Source organism: Pocillopora verrucosa, chromosome 4 (assembly GCF_036669915.1).
Source record: "Pocillopora verrucosa isolate sample1 chromosome 4, ASM3666991v2, whole genome shotgun sequence".
Lineage (NCBI taxonomy): Eukaryota > Metazoa > Cnidaria > Anthozoa > Scleractinia > Pocilloporidae > Pocillopora > Pocillopora verrucosa.
Window position 1 is genome coordinate 11,708,976 of NC_089315.1, and position 21,581 is coordinate 11,730,556.

The following is a 21,581-nucleotide window of genomic DNA, read 5'->3' on the forward strand; positions in this document are numbered from 1 at the left end:
AAGTGTTTTTTTCACCATTCCCTTTGCAATATACAAATTAAAATTGAACTTATGGGTAAGTATTTGTTTGAATGAGAAAGGGTCAGTCTTTTACCCCTCTAGGCAATGTAAGAGGTTTTTTTTTACCCACCCCTCCCTAAATAGTTGAGCTGGAGAGGTTGGCGCTAATGTTCAAATAGGAGAACTTTCAAAATGGCGACAAAGTCACAAAAAGACTGGGTTTCTCCTCACAAGGTATCTCTTTTGATTTTCATCAAGCTCATGGGCTCCACCGATGAGGAAGACGAAGAAGATTTAGAATGTATGAAAAGATGCAGATATAAACTATCCTTGCTTTTATTGGAATTGTTTGAGGTATAGTACACGTAAATGCTTGTACTTCATCTACCTTTGTAACTATGTTATGAGAGGTTGCTTGATCTAACTATCGCAGTGGTAAGTGTTAATGCTGTGCAACCACTATTTTTCGCTTTCAGACTCCAGATTTGGAATTAAACGAGTTGTGCAAGCGGCTTACTGCGGTGGATGTTGGCCTTAAGGATCTGCTTCTGAAAAGGTCAGACGACTTAATTAATTTAATACAGTAAATGGTTTGAACCCGGGGGTAACATGTAATAGTTGTTGTCAGTCGAATGAGTCAGTCGAACAACAACCTTTCACTTGACTCTGATGATGACTTCCGCACAGGTTGTCGAAACGTCAGTCACCACTACCGACAACAATCCTTCTCAGGACTACACTCACCCGGACGATCAAACTACACTATTAATTAATTTAGTTATTTTTTAATAAAGCTTCATGCAGACGTGAGCTTGCGTTTTATAGATTCGTTTTTAAGGCGAGATACTTGGCCTTATTTAATTCCTTAAGACTGTTTTTAGCTTGTAGAGCATAAATATGTTGCATTCACTTTCTATGGCCCAAACGTAAGTATGCAGATTCTCAATACTGTTCTCCATACATTTGTTAACCCTTTAACTCCCAAGATCTGATTGTCAATTCTCCCCTCTAGCTGCTACACATTTCCCTGTAACTTAATTATGAGAATTTGGTGTTAGATCAAGACAACAACCTGCACCTGATAAGTTTGACAATCCTCACTATCTCTTTGCTGGATAAGGTATGGATATTATAGGGAGAGGTTACATGTCAATCACTCCTGGGAGCTAAAGGGTTAAGGTGCTGACATGGAGAATATGTTTAACAATCAGAGCTTCTACCGTTTGGGATCATTTCCTTTAATATTGTGACCCTAAAGTGTGATGCAGGGTTTATATTATAAGGAGAAATCATTTTCCAGTCACTTCAAGAGATCAAAGGTTTAAGGGAAGAAGGTGGAAATGGAGCCTCTCCTTAGTTACCTTGACTTTTTGGGAAGGTTGAGACCTTGTCATCAGGGAAACAACCACTTCTTGGGACTTGTAAAATGTCCTGGTTACGAAAGAATCTTATTAAAGAGTGTTTCCTGAACTGAAAAACACCTGTCTGTAGGTAAAAGGCTCTGCAATGACTTAATGCAGGTTACAATCAGAGGCTTTGCAGAGAGTCTTTTGTTCCTCCCACCCTCTCCACCCTTTGCAGTGCTGATTGAAAAAAAGATTTGTAAACCTGAAAATGGATTTCTTGAAGATTTTAATTGGGTAGTGGTTTAGAGAGTGGATGGGACTGAGTATCAAGTTTCACTTTGGGATTCTCAAAGATTCTTGTCAGTTCAGTTTTGAGTTGTGACCCCGGTAACAGTTACCAAGAAAATCTAGCAGAGTAAACAGAAAACTTCAGGCATCAAGGGAGCTGTCTGCTTTTACAAACAGATAATTAAGGTTTTATCAACTGAGTTGATGATATAAATTGGCCACTGCAAAGAGTGTCAAAGCAGACATTTCAAGTGTTTACCCTTTAGATACATACAGCTATTTCAATTTACGTTGTCAGATCAAAGCCTCAAGCCTACAAGACAAGACTGAAGGGGAATATGGGATCTTAATGAATAATTATCAGCAAAATTAACAATGCCTCGTCCATACAGCGAAGATCTCCGATGGCGAGCCATTTGGATGAAAGAAATGTTGGGGTTTCAAGTGGATGAGGTTGCAGCTGCTTTATGGATGTCACCATCGTACCCTTGAAGCTTTGATCCGACAACGTAAATTGAAATAACTGTATAAACATACACACAGCCCACAAGTCCTCCATTTTCTTTGGGGAAGGGCTAATGCTAAAAAAAAAATCAGCTTTGAAACTTGTTATGGTGACCAATTTACAAAATAATTTATCAACTGAGGTGATAAAGCCTTGTTATACTCCTCCAGCTTTGCAGCACCACCCACAGTTCATGTAGAAATTTACCCTCTACTCTCTTTATTCACTGCTCCTATACACAGCCCTTTCTGAGATGTAATCAAGTGTTTTCATACTTTTCTTAAGTTCTCCCAATTGTTTACATGTGTATGAACAAGGTACTGGTTTTATTTTGTACTTTTCAGTCTATATTGAAAGTGACTTTATCATGACTTAACCCTTTAACTCTCAAGATCTCATTAGTCTGTCATACAATTCATATGATGTTAGTTTGGAGAATTTGGAATTGGATCTACCAATAATCCCCTAATTGATATTTTATTTTTCTTTATTCTCATTACTTGGTCTCACTCGTTGGTGGGACTTAAAGGGTAAAATTTTTATACTATACTACAATTTTATTCACTACGATGACTTACAGCGACCTTTTTAATAATATTCTAATTCTGCTTTATACCATGTAGCTTACAAAACTGTGTGAAGACTGGAGTGTCTGGCCTTTCAGAATTCTTTCAGTCACTGGAGGACCTGTTAACTGGACAAGAGCCTGCTTTGCATAAGAAGAGCCTGTTTGGTATGTGTTGTGCTTAAAAATTGAAATTGGTACATTTGATGTCAATGATAGAATTTTGAGAGTCAAGATCTATCACAGGCTATAGTGAGAATCCTACTGGTACAGAGGAAAAAATGTGATCTTATATAACTTAAGAATCACTGTATTTCTTTAAATTTATTACCTATTTTATTCATCCAAGATAATTTCAGTTTATGATGACTATTTGACTTTGATCTGAAGGTCTTTTCACAAGACGAATGACTTTATCATTTAACAAGATGACATTTGGTCAAGTGAGTCATTTTGTGGATCAGATGAAAGTTTATATGGGGACAGAAACATTTAAACATAATGCAGATGAGGAGGCATTGGATACCAGTTTAGATGTTAGCATGCAGAGTACAGAAAACGAAGATGAAGGAAAAGTTATCAACATGTCTAGGTTAGCTAAATGGTTTTGGTGTTTCTTGGCTGCTGAGTGATTTCCCTTGTTATTATAGGGTAGAAACAGATGGAAGGGGGGGTATATCAACTGAATAGAAAAGACTATGCTTGGGTACTTATATAACTAGAATGTTTTCTTTGGACAGGCTTAACACAGAAGCATGTTTCTAAAGAGAACTATCATCATTTCTGGTGTTCAACAAATCTTTCCATTTTATTGCTTGATTGGAATATCAGAATTGTTAGGATAGCCAAGTTTTCATCATCATCATCAAGAAAAGCTTCTTATTTTTTGGGGGGTGAGGAGGGGAGTAGGGTGTATAAGAAAGTCTGAGGATCTCTTGCTGTTTTGAGATTGCAACTGATGCAGTGCAGAAAAGTTTTAGAAGTAATAATTTTGTCATTTTCAAAACATTTCTAGCATTTTAGATTCTAGTTTCTGATATACATCTTTTATAACCTAGGAGTTGTATTTACCAGCACAAGAAATGGGAATGACACACCACAAGAGCATATTACATATTTACATTTTATTTACTGGTTCAGTTTGTGTCAGTGATGAAATGATAGAGTAGTCCCTATGTCAGAATAGATGTGTCTAAAACTTCATATCTTTAGCCATGCTTATTAGACTAGTATACTATTTACTTATTGAATAAGGATGTGTAATTTCTCTGGATGCTTTTAGAAATCCTGTCCTCCATGGTCCAGTTACAAACAGGCAAGCAGAGTTTTTTCTGGCAAATCAGGTAACATAATACATTTATTGTCACTTAGCCTTTGATGGAAAGTGGAGATCCATTAGTTGAATTTTGTAAAGTATATATAAACTAGTAAATTGGAAATCTCAAATTGATGAAACATTTGAGGGTGATCAATTCAAATGATTAATAGATTTCTTTGGTGTAATTAGTCCAATGGAACATGCAATTTATTCTTCACAAAATTACCTATTGAGTTTACAATATCTCAAATATGAAAAAAAATGCAAGGTTAGTGAAGCTGTTAGGGAAGTGTTTGTCAAGAGATGAATTCTGAGATGTTTATGAAATATGTTTTTTTAGTTAGTAAGAGGGAACTCATATTAGGGCTGCATGGGTTTCATGTGTATTTGTTGTGGTTAAACCTCATTTTGGTTTTTAATTATAAAAATTTTTTGGGGGTTTAAATTTTATTGACTTTTATTAGTGTTTAGGCTTTTTGCTTGTACAATCAATTGAAAATAAACTTTCAACCAGGGATAAAATTGAATTACAACACTTACTACTGTACAATACATAATAATAAGTAAACTGCAATAAAAGTTATGTTTTTTCTCAGATTCTAGATGTTTGTGGGGCATTTGAGCATAGGGAAAGGGATTATTACCCACCACAAGTCACATTTATTTTTTCTTTTTCAAGGTGTCTCTGATACAGACCACTGAACAAGAAGCCTTACCACCCCATGAATTGCAGTTAAGGATAGCAGATATTTTAACAGCTTCTCCTGACATTGCTGAGACTGTAAGTCTTTTATGTTCATCTATAAATCTTTTAAAGAAACAATAGAGACAGAACTACAGCTCTGAAGTTGTTGTTAGATCCTTTACTAGGTGAGCTAGAGAGAACTTGTTGGTGAGCCAGTCCTTATGATGGATTCATAATTTTATCAGATGTGTCTTGCATACTTATACTTTTTTATCATGAGCAAGATCCTTGGAACTGATTATAAAACAATTGGTAAAATCATCTAGTTATGTGTTTCTCTATCAACAGCACTATGCAACTTTTCTCAACTGTCTAAGAGCCAAGGAATTTAAGGGAGCACTTGACAGTCTCTATCATTATTTTGATCAACAACAATGGCACAGGGAGTCAGCCATAAAAATAGCCTCAAGTTCGGAAGGAACAGAGCCTGAGAGGTGCCACAGATTCAGATATGCTGCCTTGAACCTGGCTGCACTCCACTGCCAATTTGGTCACAGGTATGTAGACTGGGGTGTCATGTAACACAGATTTTATATATTGTAAGTGTCAGTCATGTGGAAGACTTTCTGTGGTCATGTTGCATCTGGAAATAATTTAGCCAACCCTCCTCTGCTGTCAATTCTTGTGAAATCTCTTTTCAGTCCTTTTTGAACCTACAATATAGTCTCCTACTGAGTGTACAGGAGAAGCATTTGGTTAGAGGGAGGACTAATTATTGGGGCAATGGACTCTGGATTGAGAAAGAGATAGTTCAAGACCTTGGGTGCAATGCTGCTGTCATTGTGCCTATCCACCTTGGAGTATTAACCCTTTTTCCCACAAATATCTAAATAGTAATTATTTGTAGCTTCTCCATATATTGCTTATGATTTTAGTTCTGAGAACTTGATGTTTAATCTAGGAGTATCACCTTGTTGGTGTTTTTCTTTCTTCCCTTGACCTCTCTGCTTAAAAAATTATGGTTACTGTAAGTAGAAATTGATTGTTGGTCACTACTGGGAGTGAGAGGATCAATAAGTAAACCTCCAGCAAAATGCTTGGGGCAACCTGAGATAAAGTAGCATCCCATCTAGAGAGAGAATGGAGATACACCCAGACACTCAATGCTATTAATAGAAACTGGGATACGCCTCAGTCTGTAGCTATGTGATCATGAGTCAGGCTTGTTTTTATACTTATCATGTAAGGCTATTAAACAAATTAATGTAATGAACAGAACCCTTGGAACAAACATTTACACAAGACTTTCTATTTCTGTAAGGATGGTTAAATATTGTTACTATTTGGTGAGATGATTGGAATTCCAAACTGTTTTTCAGGGAAGAAGCACTAGCAGCTTTGAAGGAAGCCATTCAAATTGCACAGGAAACCAATGATCATGTTTGTTTGGAGCATTGTTTGGCAAGTTACATTTCACCATTGTTTAGTTCTGTTCAGTAATATTAAAGCCAAAAATCAAGCAGTTTATTTGCCAAATGTTTACTGACTACATATTAAAAATCATGGTTCATAGCTTGGGTTTGTAGGAACAATCAAATTTTCTATATAGAAAAGAAAGTTTTTCATACAATGTTGTATACTAGACTTTTGACAGGAGTATGATTTTCAGTATTATAATACTTTTTTTATTTCACGAGATATGATGATTTCTGGCTTCTTCAGGGATGGCTTTATCGGTTAGAAATGGATGGCAGTTCTCAAGCAAAGCTTTTGTTGGACAGATTTGTTGCAAGGGCTGCTGAGCTCAAAATTCCTGTAAGTAGAATTAAGGCGTATTTTGGAATTATTTTTCATCCTTTGTCTTGAAGTGGTATATACCTCCCAGTTTATGAAATTATATTGAAGAAATGGTTAATACAACTTACAGACAGTCATAGAAAAGGAGAACTAGTCTTTCTTATGCATTCAGAGACACAAAGTTACTTCAGATCTTTGAGAAACACTAGCACTGAGACTTGTGTTAAAAAAAAAACCTGCATTTTGAGATTCCTACACTCAGGTATATTGTTGGTAATGTTTGCTTTGTATTTCTTAAATGTATACTTGACCTTATTTGTGTTTTATCGCTTTTATTGTTCAGTACTTGACTTCTCTTGGAATGTTGAATCACTGTCAGTATGATGCCATGGCTGGAGTACCACCCCCTAAGTAAGATATGGCATGATGTAATTTTAGGTGTTAGAATTTTGGATGTGCATGACAACGACTTTAAACTTGGCTTTAAGCTTCAAGAATAATTTTATCTTATTTTTGTGGATGTGAAGATACAAATTTTTCTTGAGATACTTTAAGCATCTGTAAATAGAATATGAAAGATGGTGTATTTTGAACTTGTAAAAAGAAATGAAGAAAGATCAAAGCTTTGCATTTATCTCAAGGTTTGAGGTTTGATTCCTTATGGGAACTCAGAATTTTTTCCTTGTCCCACACTTGTGACAAGACAAAATAGGTCTTTCTCTACATCTGGACTTTCAAATTGCAATTTGCTCTATTTCCTGAGATAGCTTTAAAACTTGGTCAATTTTTTTACCTCATTGATATTTTTGATTTCATGTACAAACTATCAAGACATACAATATCAAAGCTTTGTATTTATGTACATCACTTTTTTTTTCATCAGAGTTCTACAAAACCTTACCCAAATCAATATCATCAACTCTCAGAAGGCACTAGGTGACTTGAACTCTGCAGCACATGTCCAACAGGCAGCTATTTGGCAGATCTATGGTAAAAAGTAAGTTTTACTCAGTTATATTAAAAGTTTCTATCTCACAGGATATGTACCCTGAGAGGTTTTGGCATCCACTACTTGCAGGGATCTACTTTTCAAAACTCATTTAATTAGCTTCTTTTTAAAACTCTATTGGCAGTACGGGAAAGTTACTCGAAATTGCAATATTTACTTTGGGTCTAGAGAAGGGTTAGTTTGAGTTTTTATAGAATAGATTCTTTAACTGAGTGCCACATGGACCACTTTTGACTTTAGGATAGTTTTATTGCTCCATCATATACAGCCCTCATTGGGGGGGGGGGGGGGGGGTTGCATCCAATGTTTTTCATTAAAAGCAGGTGTGGGGCACTAAAGGTCATATGATACATACCAATAAGAGAATGCCAAAATGCACCAATAGAAGCTAACTATCATGCTATATTTCATATAGCAATGCCTAGGCACTCAACCTCATTACCTGAGAAGGTACCTTGACTCTACAACTGAGAGTAACCATTGACAACTAAACTTTAATTGATAATCTTAACCTTCATGAACAAACACATCTTGTCATTCTCTTTGTTGATACACTCATTATCTTTTTTCAGTTGTATTGCGAGCATCTTCACCCAGTTTGCACTTCATCAAAACACTTCAGCCAGCAGTGACCTAATGACATCTGTTAGTAGAGGTGCAGCTGGTATACAAAGTGCAGAGGCCACATGTCTGTCACTGTGTAGTCTTGCAGAACAACATGCTGACAGAGTAAGCTATACTGAAGAGATTTTTATAAAATTTCCTTTTTTAACTGTGTTAACAACTGCAGGCTAAGTGGAGGTTGGGTGCCTGAGACATCCAGGAGCTTCCACCATTAGCAGCCAGCTCCTAGATGGAGACTGCTGTTATGGCTGGAAAGGGAAACAGGCACCCATCACACTGAATAAACAGTGGAAAGAGGGAGGGAAGGGGTGGGGAAAACTGAACAAGGCTGAAAGTTCATGCTCAAAGCACATGCGAGGAAAAAAAGAGCCAAAGATAAGGAAACATTTATATTTGATACTCATTTACCACTACTGAGGAAACTCATTCATGTTGAGATAGCCTTCTAATAATTTCTTGAGGTAATTTTCATGGGGGCTCTGTGACATCTGGAAAAGGCTTTTGGACTATTGACCTTTGGCTCTCTCCTTGTGTAGAGCAAGGTCCTCTATACAACTATGTGAATGTTTAGTGCTTGAAAAATAGCCAGCCAACAAACAGGCACAACAACCAACATGTCTTAGTAAGTCATCCACTGACAGGTAAAAAGAAGCTAAAATATTCCATATGTGCTCTTCCAATTACCTTTTTTTTCAAACAAAATGAAGAAAGTACTGAAATTTTAGTTAACCTCATAACCCATCTGTTTGTTGTTGCAGGGAATGTTTCAAGAGGCCTCAGATATCCTATCATTTTGCAGAACAAAGTTTCCTGAACATTCTAGGTTATCTCAGGTGAGCAGAATCTTGTCAACTTACTGATAGTAAAATTAGCCCATATTTGTTCAATAAAGCACTCAAAGATCAGAATGGTTGTTAGTCTTTGAAACTTCACATTTGAAGCCCAAAAATCAAGACTGAGAATCTTTGGTCTTTTTTCCATCAGTGATATCATTTTAACAGCAAGACCAACAAGAAATTGGAGTGCAAAACTTTTCATTTCTACACCTTTCTCTTTTATGTCTTTTCTCTGTAATTGTGTGAACAGCTATGGATGACAACAGGAGCTATCATAGATCACAATAAAGCTTTACTTCAAGGTAACATGGAGAGAGCAAAAGCGTGTGTTGAACAATTAGCAGCACTAGATGAACCTGAGGCCGAGTATAGGTAAATAAGTTTTAGTTAATTATTGCACTTGCCACAGGGCTGTTTTTAGGGAGTATATCATACACTGAGGGAATACGGTTTTTTTCTTACTTATCACGCGTTAAAGTTCTCACTTTTGACTTCCGAAGATCTGAACACTTACTTTTGTTCTCCCTTCTCACTGCAGCATGATTTCTCTGGTTGAAACTTTTGTCTGTTGTCTTCAAGTTTTTGATGGATCACGTACTGATAATTTATGGTTAAGTTTCACCCGTGTTTAAGTTATGGTAAACCTGTGAAAGAGAAACTTCCTTTTAGCGATATGAATGAGTCCGTTTACGAGCGTAAGGGGCCTCTGGAAATTAGACATTTTGGGAGCTTTTACATTTTGCTGAAATCCCAACAATCTGAATTTTTTTTTCTCGCTAAAACTATTTTAAGCCTTCGGCTTCGGTAGATCATTGAACTGCTCGGTACTGACACATTACGTTCGTGTGGGACAACTGAGAACCACTCTCTTACAGCATAGGGAAGTGAATTGTCATTTTTGGCCGGAGAGCGAGGGCACAAACTGCGCTTGAGCAGAATCATGATTGTTGGAATCAAAACACAGTGTGACGGACGGTACAACTTCTGAGTATTGTAGGCGGTTATTTACAGATCATTTGAGGGCCCCTGGCCAGTAAAAAGAAGAGAAATGAATTAGGCCATGATAAAAGTTATCTTTCTCTCTTTTAGGTCCGCTTTGAATTTACTTCACTTAGGAGATTACACCACAGCATTTCCTAGGTTAGAGAAGCTACTTGAAAGCTCAAGGTAACAATTTACATGAAACTTACACAACCTGTTGTGTAGAGGATAGTTGGAAGTGTTACATATCTAAGCGGGTACTTATTGGTAATTTTCAGGGGTCATGTCATACAACCTTCTGAAAATGACCTAAAAAAGGGAACATTTAACATCCATTTTGGTGTCTCCCTGGATTGAAAGAGTTAACCTTTACAAGCTAACATCAGTATGTATATTCTTTACACTCTTCTCCATATATTTCCTACAGAGCTGACAAGGAGAATTTGTGTAACAATCAAAAGCGTGAATATGAAAGCGATCTTCGCAGTAATGAACACTACATAGGCAGTAGCTAACCTCGAAACGTCAGCTTTAGAAACTTTTTGCGGTGGGAATTTTGCATTAACAACTCAGTAAAGTAAATGGTTTGAACCCAGGAGTATCAGTAGTTCGTATAGTGTGATCGTCCGGGTGAGTCACCAACAACAGTTCTTTTCAGAACTACACTCACCCGGACAATCACACTATACGAACTATTAACAACTCAGTTGATAAAACCAAATTATCTTGTTATACCCCAACTATGCAGAAACACAGTTTCTTTAGGAACTTACCCCCTTTATTCTAAGTATAAGTTTTTACATTTAAATGCGACTTCTTTGATTTTTGAAAATCCTTTTGACTCACAAAATGATGGTTTATATGTTTGGCTTATTCCAGAGACAAGGTGTTCCTTAATGATGAGAAGAAATCAGCTGCTGAATACAAAGCAAGGTATTGTGAGATATTCCTTTTCAAGAGCCATGATGACCTTGGTAGAATTTAAATGTAAACTCAAAGAAGCAGTCTATGTAAATTGCCAATTAAGCTAGAAACATTTTTTTTAACTTTGCCCTTTAATCAACCTCCAGCGCCCTCCTTCTCTGGTTCCGCCGGGTTTCCAACGGTTTCATGCAATTTTGGACGTTTCCGTGCAATTTGGAACTATTTGCTACACTTTTAGCTAGACATCGATCTTGATCATTAGTGTCTTAATTGACGTATTTGGAATGCTTGACTTGTTAATGAGCTGTTACTGAAATATCGTTATTGGACCACTCCAATGTCATGCTCTCTTCATGTACTCAAGACTGTTACAAACTTCTTAATCGTACATGAACAGTGTGCTTGTCACCAAACAACCGCACCTACCGCAGTTTGACAAGTTACCGGTAATGAGTATTCATGTCTGTATTGTTTTCATTTACCCTCAGAATTCTTTTAGCCCTAACGCAGCTCTTTTTGTTGCTGAGTGACCCAGTATCTGCATTGCCTCACGCCCTTGACTGCTTGACCACCTCATGCTCACACTACATGGACAACTCCGCTGCTTTAGCCTCACTTTACATTGCACAAATCCAGGTATATGTCTTACAATGGCGAGAAAACTATTAACTGTATTACAAGGTATTTTCTTGTTGTTAAACTTAGATATCGATGCAAGTGGAGTCTTGGTTTAGTTCGGATTCAGTTTTCAGTGCGCCAAAGGAGCGTTCAAGAGAAAAGCTTTGTTCAATTTTGGATGCATCCGTTCGGCATACGCGTTTTTTTCGTTTGTATTCGTGAATGTAATGCATTGCATTAGTTACTTAGACAACTATTAAAGGTATATATGTTTTGAGGTGGGTTAAAACCTTCTTTGGAACAAGTTCGCTTACGGTTGCACGTCCACAAGCTCTTGAGTAGTAACAGAGCTCAAAGTGAAGAGACGATCTTTAGCACGGGAAAACGCGAGTAATTAAGTCAGGATTAGTTTCAATTCTGCATTCTATTGTTTGTGAGAACAGTACCATCATTTCTTGACCAATCACAATCTAGTAGCGCAAACAGATTCTTTATATACTCAATAAAAATTAGTTTTATGGTATTATCGAACATCATAAACTGTCATCATTCACTCTAATTGTAGCAGTAACGTAAAACACAACACTGTCTCTTTCAGCTATCTTTAGGTTTACCAGAAAAAGCTGTGGCTCTGATCAAGAGAACCATGGTTCAGATCCTATCACATGGTGAGTTAAGAGCTCTTGAAATGTAAATTCCCACACGTATGTCAATGTGAAGAGGAGAAGTGGTGGCCTAGTGGTCAGTGCGCTGGACTCCGGGTCGAGAGATCTGGGTTTGAGACCTGGCTGGGTCAATGTGTTGTGTTCTAGAGCTAAGCATGTTACTGTCACAGTGCCCCTCTCCACACAGGAGTATAAATGGGTACTAGCAAATTGCCAGGGAAGCAATTACTGGGGGTAACCTTGCAAAGGATTTGCATCCCATCCATGGAGGAGTAGTGATACTCTTCGTCTCTCTATGCAAAGGAAACCGGAATAAGCTCCGGCTGGGTGGTGGGTGGGCCACTGGACTTAAATACAGACTTAACTGACGTTTTACCATGACAGTGTCAGGTACTTATAAACGAACATTCAAAGATTAAAGTTTCCTGTCATTTTTGAAAGAGCTCAAAAAAATAGCTGATTGTAGGCATGCAGCATTAAAATGTCACCCGAATTACAACCCAAGAATTACTGGATCACAATCATCTCCAACGAAGTTATGTTTTCGTTATATAGTGATTCAGTTTACAAATTGCAGTCATTCGCATGACAAAGCAATGTTACGTCGGTCATTCCTTATCCCTAGGTTCTTTGTACGTGCAGTGCTGTGCTCGGTTTTTGTTGGTCAAGTGTCAGCTGACTGCCTCATCGCAAAATCAGGATAAGAGCCGCCGTGAAACTGGTAACTAGAGCAACGAGAATAGTATTTTATCGAATAATGCATAATGTCGCATTCGCAGTAGTAATTTATCCTGGGTAGTGTCCATGAAGGACGTTAACAAATTCCTCTTTAATAAGTTCCGGGTTTCGAACAAGGAATTTGTTAAAAAAATTGGCGTCTGTGGATAACTTGACATAGGAGTTTTGGTTGATCGAAGAGAAATTTGCACCCGCGAAACCGGCTCAAGCGAAACCTTGCGAGCGAAAATATGGTGCAGGCATTTTGCTTTAAAAATGGTGCGAATTCTCCTTGTACTGGTGGCGGGAAAACAGCACACAAAGAAGCTGGAAACCAAAAGCAATAGACTGTTAACGGTGAATTTAAGGAACACGAGCAAATAAGGATGTCTGAAGGACGTTAAATATTGTATTCCATATTTTTCTTGGTTTATTCTCTACCTTTTTTTCATTTCTCACACCAATTGTATTTGGGTGTCGTAATGTATTCGTATTTAGCTTTCATCCTGGTGGGCTTTTACAGCTTTTAAAAAAGCAGAAGGAGGGGAAGGGGGGGGGGTGGGGAGGGGCTGGTGTAACTTCTTCCATGGGTACTTTTTAATTATCTCTGTTACAACAGTAAAGCCAAAAGACAGCTGTCGCTATTGTAAGAGTGCTTTCGTGTCCTCGTTTATTCGATAACGTCCGTGATACCTTAGAAATGTTGCTAGTGTCTTGAAACGCATTGCAACTCAAAGTCAGAAAGAAAAGTTACTTACATTTCTTGTTTCTTTATTCATTAGACTTGCGTTCTGCTTTGCCGACGCTGGAAAGGATCGTGAAAGGATTTAGGAAGTTAGGGGCTGCCGACAAAACCAGAGATGTCTTATACTTTCAGGTGACGATTAAGCCAAGAGTCGCGTCTGATGATTTAGGGGTCATAAATTAAAGCCATAAAAAGTTTTGGAATACGGAACCAATGAGAACAAAGCAAACACGTGACCGACCTCGCGCTTAGAGGAACATGAGAAACCACCATGCGATGGTGTTTAGTTTTGCATCTGATTGGTTGAGAGAGCGGCTCGAGCTTGTAGACCAACGACAGGGCCATGTAAAGGCAAAACCAAAGCCATTCCAGATTACTTACGGAATTTGATTTAAAATGTGTGTATTAGTCGGTGCGGTGTTTAGGGAAGTTTACTATGGCGAAGACGGGTGTCTCTTTTCTACTTCTGCATGAACACCACGTCAAAAGGTTTTTAAAATTAACTCGGCGTCTTCTATTCTAGCTATCTTCTAAAGAAGGCCCCAGAGCCTCAGAACGTTTGTAACTTACTCATTGACAGGAGACAAAGAACAGGGAGCTCTTTCTGAGGACTAGTCCCTGCTCAACTTTTTCTTGGCATTTATTACTTAAAATGACCGTTTTTCACTTTTCTTAGGCGAGGATATACGATGAGCTGGGTTTCACCATCGAGAGAAATGCCTGTGCAGCTGAGTGCTGTGAAATCATCCAAAGACAACCAGCATACAGCGCTCGGTCTTCACTGTTTGTTTTATAAGTAGATATCGTTTTAGCAGTTGAGAAAGCATAGCAAGGAATTGCAAGCGTGGTGTTGTTAAGGAATTGTCTGCTGGACAAATAAACAAGGAAACATTGTTTTCATTAATGAGGGAAATTTAGTTTAATGTTATCCCTGGAATAACAGGTGTGTACAAAACATATACAGAAACCTTTTAATAACTCATAAATTGCTGCTGTACAGTTGTTGCTTATGAAATAAAAGAAACATCTCATTGCTTTATTTAGCCTGTTCTGCCTTCTTGGCCTGTACTTCCTCTTTTGCCTGAAAGAAAAACAAAGTATATCTGAACAAGTGAAGAGACTTCCAACATTTTATTACCTAAAAATCACCATAGGAAGATGATCACAATCCTTCAAATCTTAAAAAATGAGCCAAGCCGTTATAAAGATGCTGAGGAGCTTTCACATGGCAATGAACAACAAGACTACCAAAACTTGTCCAGTTTGTGAAACACAAAACACTGTTGTAATAAATTAGCATGAAGTGGAATTAATGAATTAACTAATTCCCTCCCAGATCCTAACAATCACACTTTGCCTCCTGTTCACATGCTTTGCCTCCTTTGTACACTGGCCATAAAAGTTTGGTATGGGATAAAAACTAATATGAAAAACTTGTCTGACCAAGAATGCAACTACATCTTGCCAGATAAAAAGTGAATGTGGATCTCAATCTGACTCAGTGCACACAAATTCTGTAAAAAGATTTCTTTTTCCAGGGCATTAATATCTCTTTGTGAGGAAGTTGCATTTCCTTTCGCAGCCAGAGTGAGATAAAATAGGTCATAAAAATGCCTCACAAGGTTAACATACTTTCTCCACCAATGGCACCAGGTTTCCTTGTTTGGCCAGAACTTTTAGAAGTTCCATAATCAGTGGTAGATAATTGTGTTTTCTTCTTATGTTTTCAACCTGAAAATTTTCAAGAATTCAAGAGAAAGTTTTTGATTTAAAAAAATTGGATATTTCTGTTTAAACAGAAGAGTTCAATCTTTCCTGTTCAAACAGGAGAGATAAGGAACTTAAAGAGGGGGGGGGGGGTGTGTGTGTCACATTTACTCAGTGTGGAACATCACCTTACCAATGTAAAGGAAAAAGGAGCCATTTTTAATGTGTCAGTTATGCATGAAATTGTGTTTATGATATGCATCATTGAGTGATGACCTCACATATGCAAACAGTGAGCTGACTTCTGTTAGAGACACCAGAAGATATGATTTACGTTCCAATGACAGCTTACTCCTTGCTCCTTGCAGGGGTAAAACACTCACCACACTCAGCCATCGATCTTTCCATGTGGCTGCCCCTAAATTGTGGAACGATCTTCCAGGCTCTATCAGAAACACCCAATCTTTAAGCAAGTTTAAGAAGGCCATTAACACTTTTTTATTTGCAAAAGCTTTTGAATTCTTTGTTTCTAATTTGTATTTTTACATCTTCTTAGTGAACAATTTTGTTTTTGTTTTTGTTTTTTTTTTCAGTTTTTAGTATCTATGTAGAGTTGAATTTTTAACATTTGATTGTAATGTACAATTGAAAATTCTTCCTTAATCTGCCTTCAACAAGATTCAATTCCTACCTTATATCGCAACATTTTGTCATCTTCTCCAGCAATAAGTGTCTGTAGCCGAGAAAGTTCACCATCGATATTCTTTAAAATAGCCTGACAATCATTGACCGATGTTGCCATCTGGTCTGTCTCCATTCCCTCCCCTCCCTGCAAAAATTAAAAAAAGTAGGCTGTATTTCAACTGGTCTCATTATCTTGACAAAACTTTACATCAATTTTAACAGAATAGAACAGAAAGCTATGGTTTTGAAAAATTACCTCAGCTGAAGTCCGGCTTTTTAATTCTTCCAGCTGAAAAATTAGCATTAGAAAAAATAATTAACTTGTTATCACTTGATGATGGATTGAAAAAGTCAAATTCAGAGGAAAAAAATCCATACTCATCTGACCAATTGTTAGAAATAAAATGTGCTCAGACCTGATCCAGAATATTTTGCTTCCTCTGGTTTAGTCTGTCAATGTCTTTAAGGTGAAGAGCTTTCCTTGATGAAACAATTGCCATGAGATTGAAGTGAATTTCCTCTGCTGAGTATCTGAGATTAGTAAAATCATAAAACAAAGTTGGGTTTTAATGCATAGTTTTACTCAATGAAACAGTCGCCATGAGGTTGATATGCATTACCTCTGCTCAGTATTCACAATGAGATAGTTTACCCTTAATTTCCCAGATCAAATTTGTAATTCTCCTTACTGTCAACCATACAATCTTCATGTTAGTTCAGAGAATTTAGTATTGGATCAACTAATTATCCCCAAATCGATGTATTTTTTTTTATTCTCACCACTTGTCTGCATGATATTGTATAAAGATAGTAAGGAGAAATTCTGTCTTGGTCACTCACGGGAGTTAAAGGGTTAAGCAAACAAAGCCATGTTAGAGCTTCTCCATGTTCAAACAGCTTCATTTGTTACTGTCCCTAAAGTATCCCACCTTATTTTGTAAAAAGTTGTTTTTAAAGAACCTCCTGGTTGTGCAGAAAAACAGAAATAACTTCCTAAAAATAACAGGAACTATAACTGGGAAAATAAATGCTTTGTAGGACTACATACTTCTGCATTCTTGTTTCAATGATTGGTTTGCATGTGGCGAGCCAGTTTTCAGGAGTACATGGTCCTAACAAGATGCAAATAAATGAGTTAGTGTTTAAATTTGCACCCACAGAAAATTTTAAAAAATTCAACTAACTTAAACCTCCCTCTGACTCAATTGTTTGCCTAGTACAGATTGAAATGTCTAACTTTCAGAAGATGTGGAAACACTAATCAATGTTTGGAAGTTGTACTGTGTGACAAGTTGACAGAGAACAACTTATGTTCAGTTCCGTGAGATGGATACAAAAAAATGTGAGAACTGGATGAGAGGCTCATATCTATAGATAACATGATTTGTGTTTCAATATGTATTGCAAACAGCTGTAAATATTGTACATGACAAAATTATTGTGGAATGCGATTGGTTATCACCAGCCAAATAAGAGCACTAATAGGACAGTGTGTGCATTGGGCTTGCTATTGGACTGTGTAGTAGAACAGTTACAAGGACAGTTAACATGTCATGCTTGGGTAAATGGACAGTAAGCTTAAAAAATTTTGTTGTGGTTTTGATTACTGGGTATGATGACTTTGCGTTGTCCAATTCTCTCGGTAAGAGAGCAGTTGTCCAATTTTGACAATCACTCAGACAGCTGTATGATCACAGACCAAACTGGACTTCACTCATTCCTATTACCATTATAAATTGGATGAAATTTGACAGTACAGTTCAATAAGAGCATTACCAAGGTCAATAGGCCCATCTCTTAAGCCATCCAGCTCATACAGTTTACCAAGAATTGGAACATATGCAACAAAGTGATATACATTGTCGTCTTTTGGAGGAAGTTTGGCATCAAATTCAAACATCTGTTGCCTGAAGTAACAAGAAAATGGATGAGGAATGACATTTTGTGAAACTTGTTAGGGATACTTGAACATTTCCTTTGAATAGTGTTACTATGGTAATTGGAGAAGCCTTTTGAATTATTACGTCAATCAATCAATTAGTCACTCATTCATTCAATCAGTTAGTCTTTAAGTACACCTGTCAGTAACCAGTCAGTGCATCATTCAATCAGTACACAATGTAAGTCTGTCAGTGAGCCAGTCAGTCAATCAATCCTTCAGTTGATAAGACAGTAGTCAGTACGTTAGTCAGTCAGGAATTAGTTGATGCATCAGTCACTTTGTAAGTCAGTTATAGAGTAAGTTAGTCAATTAATCAGTCAGTAATTCAAGACAATTTGGTCTTATCAATTGAGTTGATGATGTAAATTGGAGTTTTAAAGCAGACAGCGACTGAGTGTTAGCCCTTCAACAGTAAGTCAGTTTGTCAGTCAGTGTGTCTGTTAGTGTCAGTCAATCAGTTAGTAACTCAGTACATCTGACAATCTGTCTGTGAAGCAGTAAGTCGATCAATACCTTCAGTACATGAGTTAAATGCAGAATTAGAGCTTGAAACCAAACAATTTGTGGTTTAGGATTTCTAACACACTCTTCAGCATCTTGCTGTCACCTCATCTCTATCATGACCATAAATCCACTTGTAACTTATACTTATTGTGACTTACTTTGAGATGCTTCAAAGTATTAAGAATAAGTTGCACACTTTGTAAATATTGATACAAACCTGGCAAAACCATTATGAACTTGTCTTATAACATCAGAGTTACTGAGACTGAGCCCCTTTAACTGTGATCAATAAAAGATCAAAATGATCATTAACAATTTATTATTTTATTCATTTCATCTATAGATGTGTGTGCATGCAGTAATTGGCTTAAGGCCTAGGAAGGCCAAATCACAATTGTATTGTACTCTGGGTGAAAATCTTACTCTAGAGAGAGTTGAACCCATGTCTGCATGATGTTCTTAACCCTTTGACTCCCAGAAGAGATCATTCTTTAGATTCTCACCACAATGCTAGTAATGCATATACATTCTGTAAGGAGTGAGAATTGAGTAAATCATCAAACTTAGGGTCATACTTTGGAATTTGACATGGCAGCATGATCTCAGGACTAGCTAAAAGTTGGAAAGGAATGTTAGGAGATTACTTATTTAAGAGAAGTCTACATGAATGAATGAAATATTAGAGCTTAAAAAAAACATAATTGTAAAAATTTAACAGAAAAACTGATAAGAGCACATTTTTTATTTCAGTGAACAAGACATTCATAAATGTGTGGGCATTCAGTAATTGGCTTAAAGCCTAAAAAGACCAAAAAATTATCTTACTGGACTCTTGGTGTAAATCCTACTTTACAGAGAGTTGAACCCTGGTCATTTCAGTTTACAAGAGTGTGATGCATAACTCTAGAAATTGAACTTACTGATGAATCAAATGTTGCTGAAAATTCTTTAAAGCTTGACAGGGTTGGTCCAAGATCCATGTCTGGATGATTGCAGTTGAGAAGCACACTTAAAATTGCTTGTGTTGCACAGGCATTTGTGATAACCTAAAAACATAATTTAAGGTAGATATGCACCATGAGCTCTATCTAGTACTGACAGTGAGGAAATTTAAGAAATGTGGTTTAAAAAGGTGAACTTACTTGCTTTGCAAAGAATATGCCAAGAGATCGACTTTCATGCACAATAGGCCCTGCAGGCTCTTCACCAGGCTTCCATTTGAAAAGAAATATTAAACCATGAACTGGTCTGAAATTAAAAAGAACAGAAAGGTTTTTAACCCTTTAACTCCCAGAAGTGATCAACATAAAACTTCCTCCCATAATATCTTTACATTATCCTGCGAACAGGTAATGAGAATATACAAACTAATTGAGTAGAAGTTGTCATCTTGATCTAAAGTCAAGTTCTCATAATTAATTTATAAGGAAATGTGTAGCAGGTAGAGGGGAGATTGTGTTATAGGCTGCTAAGCCTAAAGCCATAAGGCCAAACCTAAACACAAGAGCCTGCCTGCAGGCTAATCAAACCGTGGTTAGAGGTCTAACAGATAGCTGTAGACCAGTTTTTTTTTTAAACCCCTCATAATGAAAAAAAAACATTTATTTCCAGTTAAAATAACTCAAAATGTATAGGTTGTATTCTCCCTGAGACTCTAAGCACAAGAGACTAACGCAACAAGTGAAAAAAGCTTGTGAAGATTGCTCGTAAATCATCTATCAAATTGAAAAGATAGCAGAACTGCTGTCTCAGTATTACCTTAACTCATCGAGAGATGCCTCATCAAGGCTGTAAATCTCTTCCACTTGAATGCCAGAACATCCTTCAGTAAAATATTAAATAGCAAACATTATTATACAGTAACAGCAGTTTGGTAATGGGAAATCGAGATACTTTTATCTAAAGAGGGAAAATAAATGAATGATTGACTACAAGTTGTTCCATTGGGCATTTTCACAAAGGATATACATGTACCATTTCTATAGAATCTAGATATTGACCAAAGTGGGTCCAGTGCATGCCCTTCTGTAATCCTGTGGGGATCTTTTTTCAGGAAAAGAGGCTCAAGAGAGGGGTACCCCAAAGAAAGTTTCAATGTATTTTAGAGTTACATGTACAGTAAGTTGGTGAGAAAATAGAGAAAAGACAGGAAGAGTTAGGCTATGTGACAAGCAGTAGCTATGATATCCATGGTCACGATAGGCATGTTTTCAAATACTATATTTAAAAAGAGGAACTAAAAAAAAAGTATTAAACCTTGGGCACAATTTTTTTGCACCACATATGACGATTAGGTGTAAGTGCTGTGAAGCATTTCCTGTCATAGTGCAAAAATCCTACAAAGCTGTTGCTCTATAATGAACATTACATTTCCTACATTTTCCTCACTTTTTTCATCAACAAACTAACTTCCACGCTATCCAACAGTGTACTGCTTTCAATTAGAATAAGGTACAATGTAAACCCTCATGTGGACGACTCAAAGAAAAGACTTGTATTCTGGGAAACTATCCATGAAAATGGCATAAATATAAAATTAATATAAATATATCAAGTTTGAATGTTGAGAAATCACAAAGCCTGGACTAAGGGCCTCCCTCTCTATTCCCTGATTTCTTTTGCAAGTGAATGGTTGCATGTGAAACAACGACACGTGTTTAATTTGACAGCGGAATAAATTAAATGCAAAGAAAAATACAAGAGCTCTGAGAGGGAACAGAAACGTGCAATAAAAGCGATTCCATCTCACTGCGATCGGGTTAATCATCACCAAGTTCATAGCGATTGATAGTGCCTGTTAGGTTGAGAAACGTCTTAAATATCAAGGAATGGCTGCAACGTAATCTTATACCATCATGGTGATAATTTTTTCCCCGCTGGAAGGTCAAAATCGAACGATAACAGGATGATCTCGACTCTGTTCCCAATAGAAAACGAGATTATTCGTATTACAAGAGAATGCTACATGGTCAACTATAATCTCAGTACGTACCAAAACCTCGAATTAATTCAGTGAATACACCAGGATCGCTCTCAATCAAACACCATTCGCCTCCGCCAGAAGCCATCTTGAAATAATTTTTTTTCCTGCCAGTGTCCAGGCCCTTAACCTATTATAATG

General features: G+C 37.1%; 2 protein-coding genes across 2 annotated transcripts; one reads left to right on the forward strand and one right to left on the reverse strand.

The window, feature by feature from the left end:
• Window positions 1-167: 167 nt before the first annotated feature.
• Window positions 168-14,600, forward strand: LOC131773471 (anaphase-promoting complex subunit 5-like). The gene is made up of 21 exons (XM_059089439.2): window positions 168-354; window positions 477-556; window positions 2,763-2,872; window positions 3,095-3,296; window positions 3,987-4,047; window positions 4,702-4,803; window positions 5,056-5,264; window positions 6,087-6,168; window positions 6,430-6,522; window positions 6,848-6,915; window positions 7,388-7,501; window positions 8,086-8,242; window positions 8,896-8,970; window positions 9,224-9,345; window positions 10,063-10,140; window positions 10,834-10,887; window positions 11,367-11,514; window positions 12,095-12,164; window positions 12,787-12,882; window positions 13,661-13,755; window positions 14,300-14,600. Exons 1-21 carry the CDS (start codon window positions 193-195, stop codon window positions 14,417-14,419), a joined length of 2,298 nt encoding a protein of 765 aa, XP_058945422.2. The 5' UTR covers window positions 168-192; the 3' UTR covers window positions 14,420-14,600.
• Window positions 14,515-21,548, reverse strand: LOC131773490 (ubiquitin carboxyl-terminal hydrolase isozyme L5). The gene is made up of 12 exons (XM_059089456.2): window positions 21,453-21,548; window positions 20,219-20,282; window positions 19,603-19,708; window positions 19,381-19,506; window positions 18,678-18,739; window positions 17,791-17,921; window positions 17,063-17,126; window positions 16,431-16,545; window positions 16,271-16,303; window positions 16,022-16,159; window positions 15,256-15,354; window positions 14,515-14,704 (listed from the first exon to the last, which is right to left on the reverse strand). The coding sequence occupies exons 1-12, from the start codon at window positions 21,526-21,528 to the stop codon at window positions 14,660-14,662; spliced, it is 1,059 nt and encodes a 352-aa protein (XP_058945439.2). The 5' UTR covers window positions 21,529-21,548; the 3' UTR covers window positions 14,515-14,659.
• Between the last annotated feature and the right edge of the window lie 33 nt (window positions 21,549-21,581).